General features: G+C 46.5%; 1 protein-coding gene across 7 annotated transcripts in view; it reads left to right on the top strand.

The window, feature by feature from the left end:
* LOC147901967 (uncharacterized) overlaps positions 1-18,716 on the top strand; it is a 96,732-nt gene that overhangs the window by 59,407 nt on the left and 18,609 nt on the right. For 6 of the 7 annotated variants that reach the window (XM_087374587.1, XM_087374592.1, XM_087374588.1 and 3 more), the window contains 4 exons: positions 422-640; positions 961-1,119; positions 1,224-1,318; positions 1,462-1,559. In XM_087374587.1, the coding sequence (XP_087230713.1) occupies positions 422-640; positions 961-1,119; positions 1,224-1,318; positions 1,462-1,559 (571 nt within the window). The remainder of the gene's footprint in view (positions 1-421; positions 641-960; positions 1,120-1,223; positions 1,319-1,461; positions 1,560-18,716) is intronic. The other variant, XM_087374593.1, reaches the window with a different exon arrangement.

Here is an 18,716-nt window from a genome sequence, read left to right as displayed (position 1 = left end):
ATATCAATAGAGAGATACACCACGCTGTCACTCCGGGATAGTATACAAATGCTTATCCATATGAGATCCAATAGACACCAAGAAAGATAGAAAGGGAAGGGAGACCCCCATCATCAGTGACCTGTCGTTGACCAATCTAACTGATAGAAACTATGTATGCTGTGTGTGGGACAAGTCGGATGAGGATAGAAGAGATGATCTCATCCGACAATGGCTTTGGATCTGGTGAGGCTTGGCACCATTGAGGAAAGAAATCAATAATAGTGTTGCTGGTGCTCCGAATGAGTGCTCTGACATCCAAATCCTTGTGCCTCTTATGTGAGTCTGTCTGAGAGAGAGTGTGTGAGAGATGCATGCACATACACACATCTGTTTTATGTGTAATTCTTCAAGTGAATTCAATGCTTCATGTTGTCCGCAGGAAGCAGGTGTTAAGCTTGCAGAGATGAAAATTCCTCTTCCTATTGAAGAAATAAAAAGTCAAGCTATCAGCAAACCAGATAGCAGGAATGAGCATAATAATCAGGACTTCCAGAGCTCTGATCAGAAAAGAGAAAGGCCTCGAGTTTCAAACAGCTCCATACCACAAGGGCAGGAGAAGACAAGGCCAAAGGCAAAGCCAGAAGTGCTGAGTGAGCAGGTACACCGTACGCCACCTATAGAAGGCATTATACGACGGTAAAAGGAAAAGTTGATTTTGAGACTGCAAGAGGGATAATTTTCCTTTGAAGAAGCAAGAAACATGGAACCAAATTAGTGGAGTACCCTGAAGTTCCTGCTAGGTTTAGTATGTTTAGAGGAATGTATTGCAGTTTCTAATGATGTTAGGAATCTGGGACAGATATCTGACCGAAAGAATAATGAGTGGAAGCATTTGAATGCAGCAGCCGCCGATCTAATTTTTCTCACATGGCTTGAAGCTTGGGTTGCTTGACTGACAATCCTATTCTTGGAATGTAGTCTGCAGAAAATAACCGGAAAGCTCTAGCCTCTGTACAGGCTGCAGCAGCACGTGTGGTTGTCAATGCCGTAACTGCAGCTCCAAAAACATTCTATGAGTTTGAAGCCATGTGGAAAAGCTTTTCTGGGAATCCTTCTAGCCGAGCTGAGCTTTTAAAGGTTGTTGAGCAAACATAGAGTGTTAAGATTTTCAAAAAATTCATGTTTAGAATTTATTTTCAGGTCTCAAGTCAGAATGATATTTTGTTTGAATTCTTTCACAGGTTATAAATCCATCTACCTTGCCTGGTCTTTTCAAAGACAATCTTAGTCCCACGTTTCTGTCAGAGATTATACGAACCCTTGGATGCTTTTTCCCGTATGATCTTCTCACCCACATAGTTACAGATGTTTTCTTGCCTCTTCTCTGCTCAGAATTTTTTTGCATGTAGTAACTTCTGGACTTTTAATTTTTAATTCTGTATGTTAGACTCAGAAAGGGCTTATTTGTATAATTTTCAGAAAGAGTGCAAGTCTTGCGGTTGAAATTCTAGAAAACTTGACAAAGATCAGGCGTTTCAACATGACTATCATGTGCCTTACAAGTAAGGAGAAAGCTGGTATGCATATGGCCACTGACAACAGTTCTTACTCTTGATTGTCGAGTTCACATTTACTGTATTCTATTCTGCTCAGTCCTCATTTTTTCAAGACCTTTTCTCAGAAAAATGGCTACTGATAAGAGTTCTTACTCTTGATTGTCCAGTTCACATTTACTCTATTCTATTTCTGCTCAGTCCTCATTTTTTCAAGACCTTTTCTCAGAAATGAATAACGCTGTTAAGGGGCCTGCTCTTGGAAATAAAGTTATGATGAGATGCCATGAAGTCTGTTATATAGGACCATTGCTTCTGCATGTAGGAAACAATCTTGTTTGCTACAGAAAATTGTTTCCTTTGAAAAGGAAATGGAATGCTTGAGTTTTTGAAGGAATATCTTGCAAGGACTATTGAAGCATTTGTGATTTTCCTTGGGGAACGAACAAGGGGCATGCAACTTTATCATGATAAGGAGCTTACTTGTGGTTCACTTAACCTTCATGAATAGGGGCCCCCAGTTGGTGAAAAATAGTATTAGAGCATGAAAGATGGGGGGAAGGTGGGGGAGGGGAGGGATAAATTGGGGTAGGGATAATTTGACACGTGTCGGCCTTCTGGATTTCTCTGCATCGACTTCCTACAGAAAAATCTGCGAAGACTACAAAAACATGTACAAACTCACGTCTAGGTGTTCTGCGGAAATTTTCTGAAAAGCAGGGTAGCTCTTTGGATTCCATTCAAGGACGAGCAGGACGGGAAAAATTAGCTACTCACATGGTGGGAAACCAAGCCAGAGGGGGTCCATTGCTCTAGCTGTCCCAATTGTTGTAAATTGAATCATACAAGAGCCGATGAATTGCGTGTGGCTGCTTAGTATTCAGCAGCTCCTTGGACACAAGATGCCATGTAGCAGTCGGAGACTGCCCAACCGGATTTCTTGGAGCTTCCTGTAGAGGACCTGAGAGTCGAGTCAGCTTGGAGAAGCGTGTCAAAGTCTCCACGAATTCTTCAGGGGTGGACATCTTGGGAGTTTGCAGAGATGTAGATTATCTATCTATCTGCAAGCAGAGAGCTTGTATGACTAGAATCGAAGGCAATCCAGGTGAAATGATCTGGTGATTGGAGGCAAATGCACGTGCAAAAGAGATGTGGATATCTATCTATTTGCAAGTAGAGCTTGTATGACTTGCAATTCAAGTGAAATCTTCTGGTGATTGGAGGCAAAGGCACTCGCAAAAGAGCTTGGAAATGAAATCGTTTCATGATTTTGCATAGATGGAGGTGCAAGCAGAGCTTGTATTACAAGAAACAAAGTAGGTGAGGTGAAATCTTGTGGTGATTGTAGGCAAAATGCGCTGTCCTCACCACCCGTGCTAGGCACGAACAATAGGGAGGAAGGAGAGTCTCCAAGATGGAGGAACTAAGATGAGCCATCAGGATGAGGGAGGAAACAAGGAGCAGGGAGGGAGAGAGAGTAGGGCTAAAGAGTAGGGGAAGGGAGATGAGGCGCCAAGAGGAGGAAGAGCGCTCGGATTCCAAAAGCAATGTTAGTAGTGAGCCTTTGAATGAGCTGCTAGAGAGAGGGGAGGGCTGGAGATGAGCCGCGAGAACCTTGATAGGCATTGAAAGTTCTCAACTAGCCAGTCCGAATGGGGCACAACTATCCTGATTAGTAGACCCAATAGGAATACCATGCAACGACAGAAGAAAATACTGCAAGAGATTTGAAGCTAGTAGTTCCTATTTGCCCAGAAGCGATGGTAGAGGTGGGAAGGACACATAGGGGAAGTACGAAGTTGGATGCAGGGGATTTTGTGGGTGTGATGAGGCATGCCATGGCTGTAGGCTGCAGTCCGTCCAATCTGTTAAGCTTATACACGATGGTTTTTCCAAGGTGTGGTGGAGGGGGAGGGATGGTTATTTAATATTAGCTTAACTTAGGGGGTTTTAGCTTAGGAGGGTTAATCAAGATTAGTGGGTTTTAACTTAGGCTAATGAGTTAATTACATTAGCAATTATTTTTTTAAGCGAATTTTGCAAATCCAAGAAGTTTTGTAGATGCAATGCAATGTTTGACTGCATAGACGATTGAAACACAAAATTACAAATCCGTTGGAACAAATACCATTGAAATCCGATGCTTCAATCTGTAGATCATGAATTTTGACGATTTGTAGACCCATCAGTTAGCATGAATGGCCTTGCCATTGATACATATCTTGGCAAGGCCATTCAGGCTTTGTGCTAGAATCTTTCTTACCGTGACCCTAGCTAAAGATCTTTGATATGTTTTAGAGACACGAGGATTCCAGTTGGGACCCCAATAAGGCCCACACATAGCTTAGCTCATTTATGATTGATACCTGATAGGTTTTTTCCAGGGATGACACACATTCAGTGTGTTTCTATTTTGAGTTTCAGTTCCCATTGTTCTTAAGGTTGTGCTACTCTGGTTTCCTAGCAAGAGGCATTTGATGATGTATTTCTAACTATTGTTCATCAACCTCTCTGGCCTTTCATGGACGTTAATAAATGTGAAAGATAATGAAACTAATTCAAAAGGGAAACTCTAAGATAAAGTTTGTCTAGAAATGTGAAACATGGTTGGAGAATTGAAAGAATGAATTTCATACACTCAATAATACAAAGAATTGTAACTACACCCTAGACCTTGCAAAGATTAGACTCATAGGGTGGCACTCAGGAGCTATAAGACCTTAAAGACTGATTTGCTCCTACCGACCAAAGTAAGATAAATGACTATAACCCACGAGGGCATTGTTATTGAAGCGCCCATCATGGTGTGGGGTAGCTAGGCCCAAACCTGGTGTAATTTAAGACCATACTCTAAAGCAAACAACCTTATATACAGTGGTCTAGATGGAAGAGTGGACCTGCTTCTATAGTAGGCGCCTGGCAGGCCTTTAAGAGACTTCCAGAGGATCATAACTTGAGCAGTTGGCCACCTCAGAGGGAGTGTAGTCAGGATATAGCAGATAGAGGCAGCCATTCCGCCAGAGTGGATTGACAAAGATGACATGCCGATCACAGAGTCCACTTGGTGGGGAGCGTTTTTAGGGACGAGCATTCCATTACAGATTATTGTTCTGCAGGATGCACATGAGTGTTCAGTCGAGAGGCAGACTTATCAGATCTTCTGATGATATTCTTTTGGAGGTTGCCTTTTAGCCTGTCAGGATTGCAAGTTTCATGGAGTGGGGCAAGGACTCACAGTGGTATCTTTACTCCGATCCTCTTGGAGACTTTGGTTATATGGTAGTTTCCCTATTAGGTTCTTGCAGTGGGGCCCAGGGGAGTGGGAATGGATTGGTGAGGGGCACTGAGATAAGAGCTTCCCCTTCTTTCGCTATACAGTCAGAAATGCCCAGAGGTTTCAGCTCAGTAGTAGAGGTTGCAGGCCCTCTAGAGCGCCTCATTGGGATAGTTTTCAGATTTCCGCAGTTGTGCGGAGAAACTTTTAATGTAGGCTCTGGAAATCCCTCAGGAATAGAAAGATCAATATTTTCTTTTGGCTTTCTATTCATGGAGGGATTGCAGTGAACCTGTGGAGATCCAGGTTCGGGGCTGACCCTACTTGTCCTTGTTGTCACATTGCAGTTGAGTCAGTACAACATTGGCTTTGGGAGTGCAGACAGTGGAGGACGATATGGAAAGGTGTTGCTAGGATTTTCAGTATCTTTCATACAGTACCTTTCTATATGACCTGGGGTTCAGTGGCTTGGTTATCTCTTACTGGCCCTTGGATGTTTTTTGAGGGACATGATCCAGATCCAGCTCTCATTGTACGACGACACTCAGTGGAGTCTTGTTCCCTCTAGGATGTTCCCTTCACTCCTTTTAGAGCTGCTCATGCCTCAGTAGACATGTCTTGGGAGATTCTGGCTAGCATTGCAGCTTGGCATATTTGGAGAGCCAGGTGTATAGAGGCGATGGAGGGTATCCAGGTTCACCCTTCCCAAGCTATGGACAGGATTTGGACCGTTACAATACACACTCTGATGGCCATATGGGCGAGCATGCAGGGATCCTCCAGAGCAGCCAATGCCAGGAGAGTTACTTTTTTCAGAGTTTGGAGAGGATCTCCTTTTTTCTCTGAGTCTCCCTCAGGGTTGAGGTGGCCTTTTCAGCCTCCGGCTTGGTTTTTTACTGTTTTTTCGTCATGCATTGCATGATGTACTCCCTGCATTTAAGCTTGCTCTCGCGGTTCTCATTCATACTTAATGAAGTTATTTTCTTGAAAAAAAAAAACCACCTGCAAAACCACCAAACATTAGTAAGGATCAATTTGGGGGGAGTTGACAAGCTCACCTCCATCAAATGTCTAGTGTAAAAAGATCATCCTTCGAGCTTGAGGCTAGGCAAGAACCAAGCCCCGTCTACAGCCACACCCGTGTGTCCCATACCACTGGAGTTCACCAGTCCCAGTGTTCAGCTAGACTAGGCATGTGCATGCTCTAGGTCCCGGTATCCCAAGGAGTCCATCCCAAGCGATCCCACATATGAGCCCTCATCTCATGTAGTAAGGTCACACTAGACCCCTTTTAAGGGGTCCCTTTCTTGGAGCTAACCCCATCATAATGTCAACTCATACGATGACCTTGGGATCATAACATTTGTCCCACCACAAAACAAACTTTTTGCTTGTCTTATCCTTCTGTTTGATGAAAAGCTTAGAAACTACCCTGTTCTTGAGAGGTCTTTTTTTATAATCCAGATTTTTGTTTGGCTCATGAGGGATGTACATTGACAGGTCCGCTAAGGAGGCAAGATTCTCTAGATGAAGTAAATTGTCATCTATTCTTAACATGTCCTTTAGCAGTCAACATGAAAGACTAAATGTATACTAACACTAGGAGGTAATTCGAGTTTGTAAGCTACATTATTACTTACGCAGATTACTCGATAGGGACCACAATAACGTGCTAATAGCTTGCAACCTCTGGTAGTCTCCAATGCCTCATAATATTTGGGATTTTTAGGTAAACAAACTTGCTGCTACACTCAAGATGAGTGCTATTGATTTGCATAGATTTTTGCTTTATCTTGAGCTGTGTGAAGTTTCTTTTTCTTTAGTTGCAACATATCTTCCTGCTGCAATTGCCAGCACTTGATGTTCTGTAGACCAATAATCTACAATCTTCAGACCAAAATCCATACATGAGTAGAATTGGACTCAACTTAGTGATTAAATGTTTTGCACTATTATAAGCAGACTCAGCCATAGGAAGATACTCTTTACAATTACACTGTGTCGTTTGGTGTTGTAGAGAGCATGGATGCAACCTGATGAGCCGCAAATGATTTTCTAGTCCACCTCGATTGCATACGAGAGACATAAGCTTGTAGCATGTCCTCAAGAAAATGATTTACTTGCTCCATTTGGCTATCTGACTCAACATGTTCAGATGAACTTATATGGAGCATAGTGTCCCATTTCTTGAACACTTCACGCCAAAAATGACCCATAGGAAATGGAGTGAAAGTACAAAATAATTCAAGAGGCCATGATGAAAAAGACGAGCGATGGGAGGTCAAGGGTGGGTGAATAGAGACCTAGGTCGAGTGATAGGATGACAGTCTTCTCTCATTTAGAAGGATGAAACGAGCAGTTTTATTTTGAACCAATGCAATTGATCGCTTCCAAGTGGAGGCTGCAGCTAGGGAGCTGTCCCAAAGGAGAAGCCAGAGAGTGTGCAATAGCAAAGACACACTAGCGGACAACGTCCATTGTGGCTACGGACGACTACCATTGCACCGAAAGGGCTTCTTCCCTTTGCCAAGCATGCAAAAGGCTTATTTTTTTTTCAAAAAGATTACTTCATTAAGTATGATTGAAAACTGCAAGAAAGGGCTCTAATGCGGGAGTACATCATGCCATGCATGCGGTAAAAAAGAGCCAACAAAAATCCAAGGTGGAGGCTGAAAATGCCACCTCAACCCTGAAGGAGACTCAGAGAGGAAAGGAGATCCTCTCCAAACTCTAAAAAAAGTCTCTCTCTTGGTTGTAGATGCTTTGGAGGATCCCTGCATGCTCGCCCAGATGGCCATCAGTGTGTGTATAGTATTAGTCCAAATACTGTCCATAGACTGGGAAGGATGAACTTGGGAACTGTCTATCGCCTTCGTACATCTGGCCCTTCAAATATGCCAAGCTGCAATGCTAGCCATAATCTCCCATGATGTGTCTACCGAGGCATGAGTAGCTCTGAAAGGAGTGAAGGGAACATCGTGGAGAGAACGTGACTCCACAGAGTCTCGTCGTATAATGAAAGCTGATCTAAGTCATGTCCCTCGAAAAACACCTGAGGGTCAATCAGAGATAACTATGCCACTAATCCCCAAGTCATGAAGAAGGGTGCTCTATGAAATATGCATTATGTGGCTGGAAAGTCCTTCATTATAATCTCTAGCAATGGTTTTGCAAAGCAGGCTAGCAACACCCTTCCAGATTGTCCTCGCCTGTCTGCACTCTGAGAGGCAATGTTGAATTGACTCAATTGCTGCGTGGCATCGCGGACAAGTAGGGTCAGCCCCGAACCTGGATCTCCACAAGTTCACTGAAGAGACATGGAGCAAACTAGGAACGGAATGGAAATATGGAAAGCATAATGGAAAGACAAAATGGATACTGTGACAATAGACAAGTATAAGAGGCATAAAAATTTGTTGCTAAGTGCATGACGGTATCCAGATGAGACTGCAAAATGCCGTTAGAGTCAATAAGCTGCCTGACACTCTCTCTACTATGTCTGGGACCGAGTGTAGAGAAAAAATGTTTATTGACTCTCCCTCCCATCTGTATCCAAAAGGACTCCCGTGCATGAAAGGCATACTCTGCTCTCTGATCAAGCAATGTCTGCAAGTGAGCCCTTGCTGCAGCAAGGCGCTCTTGTATCCAAGCATGTGAAGGTCTTCTCTGCTCCTCCCTTTGCAAGGTTGCCAATTGCCGGCGGATACCAATCTCCCGCCTGAGTACCTCACCTCGCCGATGCCTGAAAACAACTTATTTGACTTGGAGCAATCTCTGGCATCCAGTTTGTGTTCCCGAAGAAAAAGAATGTCTAAGGAACCACTTGACACACCTGGATGAAGCTGATTCCTGATCAATTGTCTGCGACGGCGATGAGGGATGGTGCCCAATCCCTGTATATTCCAACTGGCTATCCTCATCGGTGGGAGGAAGCGGGTTGGAATACCTTACCCGACCTGGTGGCGGAAAAAGAACCCTCCACCGGAGCTAACCTTTTGCCATACACACGAGGTCCAAGGGGAGGAAAGTCCACAGGTGAGAGAGAAAGATCTCTCAATAGGGATGCCGATAACTGGCTCTCCGAAAGTGGAAGGTACAAAATCATCATCTGGGAGGTCAGATAGGTCCTCAAGAGCGGAAAAGGAGTTCCGTTGAGCCAGTCCTGGGGAGGGGGTCCGAAGGATTCCTACTGAAGTAGGGAGAGAATGTAAGACCCCCTTCCCTCTATCCACGGAAGGAGGCACCTGTACTGGGTCCTGATCAAGAAGTGCTACCGACGAGGTGCCAACAACCTGGGCTGCTGAAGACTTTTATTATTTTTTCGATAATAACATAGTCTAGGCATTGATATTCTATTTATTATTTGAGAATGTAGTTGCTATTCATACTTCATGAATGGCGATCTAGTCTAGTTTCACATATTTGTCTTGTTTTTTCATGGAGAAAGGCTACAATTTTTTCTATTCCTAAGGGATTTCCAGAGCCTCCTTCAAAAGTTTTTCTGCATGAAAACTATCCCAATGAAAAGTTTTTCCAGAGCCTTCTTGAAAACTATCCCAATGAGGAGCTGTGGAGGGCCTCCAACCTCTATTGCTAAGCTGAAATCTCCTAGCATTTCTAACTGTGTAACGAAATAAGAGGATGCTCTTCTCTCGGTGGCCTTCATCAATCCATTCCCACTAGCTTTTACTGTGAATCATCCTCAAAAATTTGATCTTTGTCATTAAACAATGTCCCTTGGGTCTCATTGCAGAAACCTAATGGGGGAACCGCCATATAACCGAGTCTCCAAGACCCAAGTGCCAGGAGAACACGGCCGGGATCAAGATACCACTGTGTGCATGTAATGTGCAATCCTAACAGGTTGGAAGGCAACCTCCAAAAGAATATCATCTGAAGATCTAAGAAGTCTGCCTCGCGACTGAACATCAAAGACAAGGGTCTCCTCATGTGCATTCCCCAAGGGAATAACTTGTAAAGGAATACCCGTCCCCGTGAAAGCTCTAAACCAAGTGGATTTCGTGATTGGCATGTCATCTTTCCACTCTGTTGGTATGGCTGCCTCTATTTGCTGCATCATACTCCCTCTGAGGTAGCCAATTGATAAGAGTCTCTGATCCTCTGGAAGCTTCCTAAAAGCCTTCTAGGCACCTACTATGGAAGCAGGTCCCCTCTCCAATCTAGACCACTGCATATAATGTGACACTCCTAGTGATCTGCCATGCTCATCCAATATAGATTCATTCCACACGACTGGCTGCTTGTCTATTTCTTCGCAAGAGGAGGGTTTAACTCTCCGAAGAGTGTCTCTGAAGCTGCCCCAAGCTCTCAGAATGGAAGCCATGAGAGGGGAAGAGGGAGATCTAAGATGGGCTGATGTAAACTTGAGCTGTCCATCCAATCTCCCCCGTGAGAAGGTGTACAAGTATGAATGTTGTGTAAGAAACAATCTTTCCAAGGCTCCTATCCAGGCATCAATCCTCTCACTACAAACTTGCTGAGCAAGGCCATACACTGCAAGTTCGGATCAATAATATTGAGACCTCCTTCCCCTGTGGGGAGAATGAGGGTCTCCCAAGCCACCCTGACTACAACATCTGAGGTGCCATCTAACCCACTCCATAGGAAGCTCTTGATAGGTCTCATGAGCTGAGAGATACAACCTCTAGATCTGCACCAACATGAGCAAACGAACCAAGTTGGCATCCTAGGTACCTGATGGAAACACCCCTCCCCCACTCTGGAGTGTCCTCATCACTAATCCAAAAGCCATTGGATTTGTTCCAATTAGTATGAGCCCCTGCTACAGTGCAAAACAAATCGAAGGCTGTCCTCAACGAGGTGAGTGTCTGTGGTGTGGCATCCAAAAAAACAGCCATATCATCTGCCAACTCACTATCCAATAGCTCATCCTCCTGCCTCAACGGAAGACTCAGCCCTATAATATCAGCTTGATCTTTAAGGTAATAGCTCATAGCTTCCTCCACAAATAAAAAGAGAGAGGGGGCTAAAGGGCATCGTTGACGGACCGATCTGGTAATCTGAAACCTGTCTTCCCTGACTCCACCAATGAGAACCTGGCTATGGGCTAATTTATAGAGAGTTGACACCCCTCTGATCCATGCATCTGTGAATCTAAAGCGAGCGAGGGTACCCTCTTGAAAGCCCCAGTCTACTCTCTCATAAGCTTTCTCAAAGTCCAGGAGTAGAATGACAAGCCTATGGCCATTATGCATGGCCCAGCTAGAAGCCTTTCAAAATGAGAAGATGTTATCAAAGATGCTCCTGCTATGCACAAATCGCGTTTGCATATCATGTATAAGATCTGGAAGAAAGGGATGCAGATATAGGCTGATTGCTTTTACTAAGATTTTGTACAAAGTATCCAATAGAGTGATCGGTCTCCACTGAGACACTAAATTCCTACAACCCCCTTTTGGGATAAGATGAACGAGGCCCTTCATAAGTGAGTCTGGCATCTCACTCGAGTCCCAAACGCCTTGTAGGGTTGAGGTAATGTGATCCCCAATCTGATATCAAAATGAAATAAAGAAAGAGGGGGTAGGCCCCCATCTGAACCAAGGCGCTTTCCCTTGTGAAGGGCAGAGATAGCAGTCCTGAACTCTATGTTGGTGAATGGTGCATCAAGTGATACTATCATATCTCCAGTCACCAACATAGGTAAGTGTTGCCAAATAACAACTCTAGCATCATCTCTCACCTGTGTGTCCGGATCTGCTGTAAGAAGGGAGGCATAGAAATTTGTGGCTATCTGCAAGACGTCATCTAGATGTGTTTGTAAAACTCCGTCTGAGTCAACAAGCTGTGAAACATTCTCCGTACTATGTCTGGGGCCAAGAGTATAGAAGAACTGCTTGTTGACCCTATCTCCCGTCTGAGTCCAAAATGACTCTCTGTTGGCATGAAAGGCATACTCTGCTCTCTGATCTAACAATGACTGTTGCTGAGCCCTTGCTGTAGTAAGGCACTCCTGAACCCAAGCATATGTAGGCCTCTTCAGGTCTTCCCTCTGAGATGTGCAGTGGATCGTGAAGTAGGTCCAATAGAGGTGGTGCCGTGAGGTGCTACACCCGTAGATCTTTTGGGCCTTTTCTTTCTTCTCTTTCTTGGGCAATCTTTGGCAAAATGCCTAGGGGTTCTACAAATCCTACACTGATCTTGTCTCCTAGCGATCTCGACTCTCTGCCTGAAGAATGAGCCATCTGGATGCTGGAGCATGATGTGGTCATCCGTGATGTTAGGGTCAGAGGCAACGATTCTAACACGTGGTACCTTGTTCGACCTGACTGCCTCTGCTGCCGACAAAGGCATCCCAGGGAAGGGGGGGTTTTCGTTGACCATATCGAAAGCGGCTCCAATGGAAGATAAGAGTCGATGGTACACCTGAGAGAGGCCGGGGAATATGAGGAAGAGTGAAATCGTCTGGCCATCCTCCTCCACAGAGTCAAAACCCAATGAGAAGGACATCAAGAAAATCCTCATGGAGCTCAGTGCTAAAGGACTGGCCTGAAGCACTATACTTGCTGCATTCGAGGACTAAAAAACAACCTGAAAGAAACCTCGACCAAGCAGACAAACATTTGTGAGGTGCCGTGCAAGGTCTCCAGGTAAAGCAGCGAGTATTTAGTCCCTGACCTGTAACCTAGGACCCATGGATGCGAGTAAAGAGTGATGTCGAGCTCTCTAGCTTTGTATCTTTTCTTAGCTGTTGCAACTCATCTTTTGAGAATGTGATGGTTTTCGCGGACGGACCTGTCACCCCAGGATGTGGCTGGATGAGAGACGCGAAGACCACACACGGCACGTGGGGTGACCAAAGCACGCACAATTGAGATATGGCCTATGGGACCGCCAAAGACGAGGCATTACTCTCGATGTAGCCCATCGGATACAAAGATCCAAGAGAAAGCGCCCGCCACCACCACGGGAGATAGCCTGGCAGACAGATACGTGAGCTCTTTGCATGACATCAGAGGGCCATTAGGGAGCCAGGTTATATAGAGCCTGCACATGTACTTGGAGCTTTGGTTCTGAGCAGTACACTTGATTGGTCTTTTCCTATTATTTTGTACTATCATTTTGCATTTTTAGGACTTAGTACTCAACAAGGGCCTTAGTGATCCCTTTGCTTCAGCCCACAGTGGTTTGTATGGGTTACATATATTTTATACCTTGTTGCATAGATCCACGAGGTCTTCTGAAGACGTTAATACACCTTTCTTTCTTTCTTTCTTTCTTTCTTTCTCACCCTCTTCCTTCACTCTCTCTCCTAGCAGCATTTTTATTCGGACGGAGCTCAATAGTGTTCGAGTCGGCCTTCCCACCTCGATTGACAATGGCTTTGCCTTCAGCCAACCCTTCAGCCAATCCTCACCCACTTCCGCCCTACTGATCCATATTGCTCGTCTCCTCGAGCTCCTCCCCCTCGATCTCATCTGGTGCTGGCTCGGATGCGTACAAATCAGTAACGCGTGTCTGTGCTCGGTCTAGCTCGGTGTCCTGAGGCATCAACTATAGCTGATCTCTGGCTTGCCGCACAAGGGAATCTTTATGTCTCCGCATCTCAATCAAGTAGAGCCCAATGCAAACCTGGTCGGGGAAATGTATTAACCGTTTGAGTGGTCCGAAGCCGAGCCCCTCTTGAAAGAGACAGTGGTATCGCCCTCGGATCTCATAGTAGGCAGGACAAACACATAGAAAATGCTCCTCTGTGTCGACCTCCCCCATCTTGCATAGTCGATAGACCCGCTGCTCTCTAGGTATGCTCTCCCTGCCTCAATTCACAACTGGTGGGACGAGACTTCTATCTATCCGGTAGTAATCTGAAAGGCATGTGAGGCTCTCCTATCCTCGAGGTACTAGGGCTTGATGATGAGACCATGCTCTGATATCCTCAGAAAGTAGTCATGATAGAACTGGGTCTTGGTGGGAAACTCCTGACCCCCCTCCCAAGCCCGAGATGTGTGGAGCTGGAGAAGGTCTAACCGTATGATATGGTTAATCTCATCATGTGGAATGAGCTCCGGTGGTGCATCCATGCTGTAGTGAAAGGGGGGGAGCCTATCCATTTGGATACCGTGGCTATCAAACCATGTGGACACCTGTGCATACCATACTGTATCAAAGCCTCTCTCTGCCAATCGTCGGAATGACTCCAGTGCTAGTCTCGATAATCTCCACTGAGGTAGGGCCCAAACTCTATGGAGAAAAGTCACGGTCTGGAAGAGGGCGTCCACTTGGAGAGGTGTCATGGCAAACTTTGCCTGTATGATGTGATTGGGAACTGAACACTTACTCCGAATCATTCTAGATCCCATGATCACCTGTAGCCTCTCAAATCCCTTCCAGTCAGTAGCAGAAAGGTCACTATCCCAAAAAGGTGCTGCATACATGGCAATTGGTCTCACGAGAGTGTCAAAAAGCTAACCCTTTGTCGGTGGATCGTGGAAATGCGCCTGGAAACACTGTCTCTCTAATCGGGCCATGGCACCTTTCCCTCGTGTGGGTCGTGCTCTGGCGGCATGGGTCATTGTGAAGATTGGTCCTGTGAATACTGCCCCTAGGTACGGGTAGGACTGTACTATTTGTACTGGCTCCCCTCGGTAAGTGAAACTACGTCGACGTCGATGTCGATGAAGCGCACTGTTTTGGGATGTGTTGAAGATCATAACCTTGGTTTTCCCAAGGTTGACTGTCAGGTCCCTCTCTCTGTAGAACATCTCCAAGGCCTCCAAGTGTTTATGCAATCCCTCGGCTGAGGGCAAAATGAGGACTATGTCATATGCATATAGTAGTATCTGTACCATCAAATCAACCAATAAGGAGCCCTCTCCTCCTAGGCGATCCACAAAGGATGTGATCTCATCAATGTATAGTCCGAAGAGAGTCGATGAGAGCAGGCAGGCCTGCTTCACCCAGCTGTCTGTAGTCTGAGAGGCCCCCAGGAGCGCAGACTCACCCTCTGACAGACTCATATAAACTCAACACTTCCCAGATCATGACCTCTGGGAGATGGAGCTCCTATAGTCGCCTGATCAGGCGAGAGCAAGAGACTATGTCAAAAGCCTTCGAAAGTCCACAAAGCAAGTGTAGACCTTTTGGCGCCTCGATTTTGCCTCCTCGGCGATGGCTCTCAAGGTTAAAATGTGGTCCAGTGTGGAGTGCTATCTCTGGAAGCCTGCCTGCTGCCCAAGAGCCTGTTGTCCATTGCCCTCTGTATGGCTACTGATCGCCCTCTCCAGTACCGATCCATAAATCTTAGCCAGAGTATCTTAGCCAGAGTGTGGTAGTTCCCAGTATCCATGGGGTCCCCCGCCTCATGTATTGGTACAATGGTGGTAGTACTCGAAGTAGGTGGGAAACTGTGGCGCACTGCATGGTTGAACTGATGCGCTAGAACCGGGGCCAAGACCTCTTGTCCATGTGCAAAGTGCTCTCTACCTAGCCCCTCATGGTCTGGTGCTCTCTGGTTATGCAGATGGAGGAGGGCATTCCTCACGTTCTACGTAGTGAACAAGTGACAAGTAGTGGGTCTGGGCATAGATGACATATCTGGTGGCATCTGACCTGGGATGTGGTATAAGGATCATGCATATCTGTGCCAAATCTCTGGGTCCATGATGGGAATGGGTCGTTTCCCCCCTTATAGGAGTCCCCAGCCGATAGTTGGGTCTCCCCCTTGAAAGGATCCGACCACCTCATCAATCCTACGAGTGAGAAAAGTCCGCTTCTTATATCGTGTCATCCGACGTGAGATGCGATGCACCTCAGATGAGGTCAGGTGTCCCAAGGCCTACTCGCTTGTGAGGTGAGCTCTCATCTCCTTACATTCATCATTGTACCAAGGGTTTTGAGGCATCCTCCGAACCGAGGCATGTGTGGGTGTGAGTCGTAGGGAAAGATATGATGGCAGCCTCGTGTAGAAAAGAAAGAAAGAAAGAAATTTTATTAGAGTCTTCAGGAGACTGATGGGTCTATGAAACTGAAAGAAAACCTGATACAAATCACAGTAAGGGTGGAGCTACTGAAATGAGCATCATCACCCGTGCTGAACCGTAAGTCTGATCATACATAATCAAATACATCTGGATGTAACAATGAAAAGAAAAGGACTGGAGCGGAGTGGAATCCTCCATATGTTGTCGCCCTGGCTGGTGCATAGTCGGTGATGGGACGCTGGCGCCCGTCAAGGGGTGCCATGTGTCTCGGTCCCTTGGACGAGGCTCGACGCAAGACCAGAGCCACCGTGACTCCCGTGGGACGTATCTTGGGTCTAAACAATGACGGGAGGTCCCCCAGAGTGATCTGTGTGTCCCCTTGATGTCTTGTGTGTCATGTTGCGCTCGTCGGGTTGGGGTCTCTGTCACATCTACGGCTAGAGACTGGACGATCAATGTCACTCGATCGAAGAACTCTGTGATCCTGCTCTGAGAGGTGTCTGATGATGTGGCCAAGCCCGGTCGCCTGAGTAAGTACTCTCTGTGTTGGACCCCCTCGTGAATGAAGGCTGCGAGGCATCTCTGATCTGGGTAGGCGAGGAATCTGGAAAGGAGACCGGAGTCCGTCTCTGAAGAGGCACTGGTAGCGACCTCGAATCTCGTAGTACACTGGGCACCTGAAAATAAAATGCTCCTCCGACTCAACCTCCTGAGAGTCGCACAATATGCATAAGCAATGCTCCCTAGGAATCCCCTCTGCTTTGCCGCTCTCTATGCAGAGGCTGTGTGATGATACCCGAAACTCTCTGATGGAGATCCGTAGTGAGTGAGGCATATGAAGCTCAGCGTACCCCGTGGTGTGATGAATCCCTCCTCCGAAATACGAAGACAGTAATATTTGTAGAAACTCAGCTTCACTGGAAGCTCCCTTGGCTCCAACTAGGTCCTAAAGGTGTGTAGCTGCAGGAGATCCTCTCGAATGACCTGGTTGGTGTGTGGCCCAATCGGGATGGTGGGTGGGAGTACCGGAGGGGCATCTAAACTGTACTGAAAAGGAGGTATCCTATCGATGTGGAACCCTAGCCTCACAAACCATCTGTGAGTCCGTGCATACTAGCATTGCTCGCCTCCCTCTGATGCCAACCTCATGGAGGAATTGAGAGCCAACCATGGCAAACCTTTGTCTCCCTGATGTGCAGTCCCCATATGATCTAACCCGGTGTAGATATGTGATGGTGTGAAAGGCTGCATCTAGCTGGAGTGGAGAAGCACCAAACTCAGCCTAAATGATGTGATGTGGTACAGACGGTTTCCCTCGGATCATCCGTGAGAGCATGAGGATCTGCAGGCGCTCCACCCGTGTCCACTCTATCTTTGACATGTCAGGCCCCCAACAAGGGCTGCCATACATACCGGCTGGTCGGACCAAGGATTCGAAGAGAAGAGCCTTGGTCTGAGGGTCTTGGAAGTGGAAGTGAAAGCATTCTCTCTCTAGCCGAGCCAGTGAGGTGTATCCCCTGCTCAGTCTAGCCTGCATCGTTGGTCTCATCGTGAAGATCGGGCCGGAGAAGATGAACCCCAAGTAAGTGTATGAGGATACGATCTCAACTGGTGACCCACCGAAAGTAAAAGTAAACTGCTTCCGTTGCATGTTTGCTCGAGAGATGTTAAAGATCAAGACCTTGGTCTTGCCAAGGTTGACCTCCGAATCATGGGATAAACAAAAAGTCTGCAGTGCATCCAGGTGTCGCTGGAGCCCCTCGGGTGTGGATGACAAGAGTGCCACGTCATCTGCATAAAGAAGAATCCTGATGATGATCCCGGCAAGTGAGCAACCGGTCCCTGCGAACGCCCCCATGAAAGTTTCAAGCTCATCAATGTAGAGGCCAAACAGGGTCGGTGATAAGGTACAACCCTGTTTGACCCCTATGTTACTCAGGATCTCATCTGTCCAACCTGCATCTGTCTGAACTCGGCTTGAGACTCTCTCATACAGTGCCATGACTACCCAGATGATCTCTTGATCAAATCCTAGTGTCTGTAGGCGTGTGATGAGACAAGCTCGAGGTACTGTGTCAAAGGCTTTGTGGAAATCCACAAAGCAATAATATACCCTCTCCTTCCGTGATCTGGCCTCCTCAATGACACTCCTGAGTGTGAGTATGTAATCCATAGTCCCATGGTCTCGCTTGAAACCGGCCTGACCCTCTGCTCTGAGCCCTCTCATCTCTGCGAATAGGCTGACCGATGCATCCAATACAATTGCATAGATCTTGGACATCACATGTCCAATCATGATAGTCCTGTAGTTACTCGGGGCCATGGGATCCCCTGCCTTGTGGATGGGGGTGATGGTGTTGAGTGTCCAAGTGCGGGGGAAGCCAAGGCAAACAGCGTCATTGAATAGCTTTGCTAGGATTGGGGCTAACGTGTCGATCCCATATGCGATAAACTCAATGCATAGCCCCTCGTGATCCTTAGCTCGGCCATTGTGCAGTTTCAATGTCGCGTCCTTGACTCCCCCTCTGGTGAACAACGTGCAAGTGGTGGGGCGAGGTGTGTGTATAAGATTTGGAGTGGGCTGGTGTGGGACATCATAAAGATGGTGTGCATACGTGTGCTAGACTCTCGTGTTGGGGAGGGGTGATGGGGACCTACGCTCAAGGAATCTCCGCCAAAAATCCTTAGAGTTGTTGCTGTACAAGATGTGCAGTAGCAGCTCCTCATTTCGACGAAGAAATGCCTGCTTCTTCCGACGTACGAGACGTCGGTACTTGTGTACCGTGTCTGGTGTGTTCAGGAGGTGACATCTGGTTTCGAGTTGGAGCTATTGGCGATAAGCCTTGCACTCCGCATCGTACCAATTGTTGCAAGGTACAGAACCAAGAGGTGGTGGTCTAGTGGACCGTGTGGTGTGGGGAAAGATTTGGAGGGCAGCCGCGTGGAGTG

This window comes from Dipteris shenzhenensis, chromosome 5, assembly GCF_047967505.1.
Source record: "Dipteris shenzhenensis isolate YYH24624 ecotype China chromosome 5, Dip_SZ_1.0, whole genome shotgun sequence".
Lineage (NCBI taxonomy): Eukaryota > Viridiplantae > Streptophyta > Polypodiopsida > Gleicheniales > Dipteridaceae > Dipteris > Dipteris shenzhenensis.
Note: the sequence above shows the minus strand (reverse complement) of the source record. Positions and strands in the feature narration are given on the sequence as shown.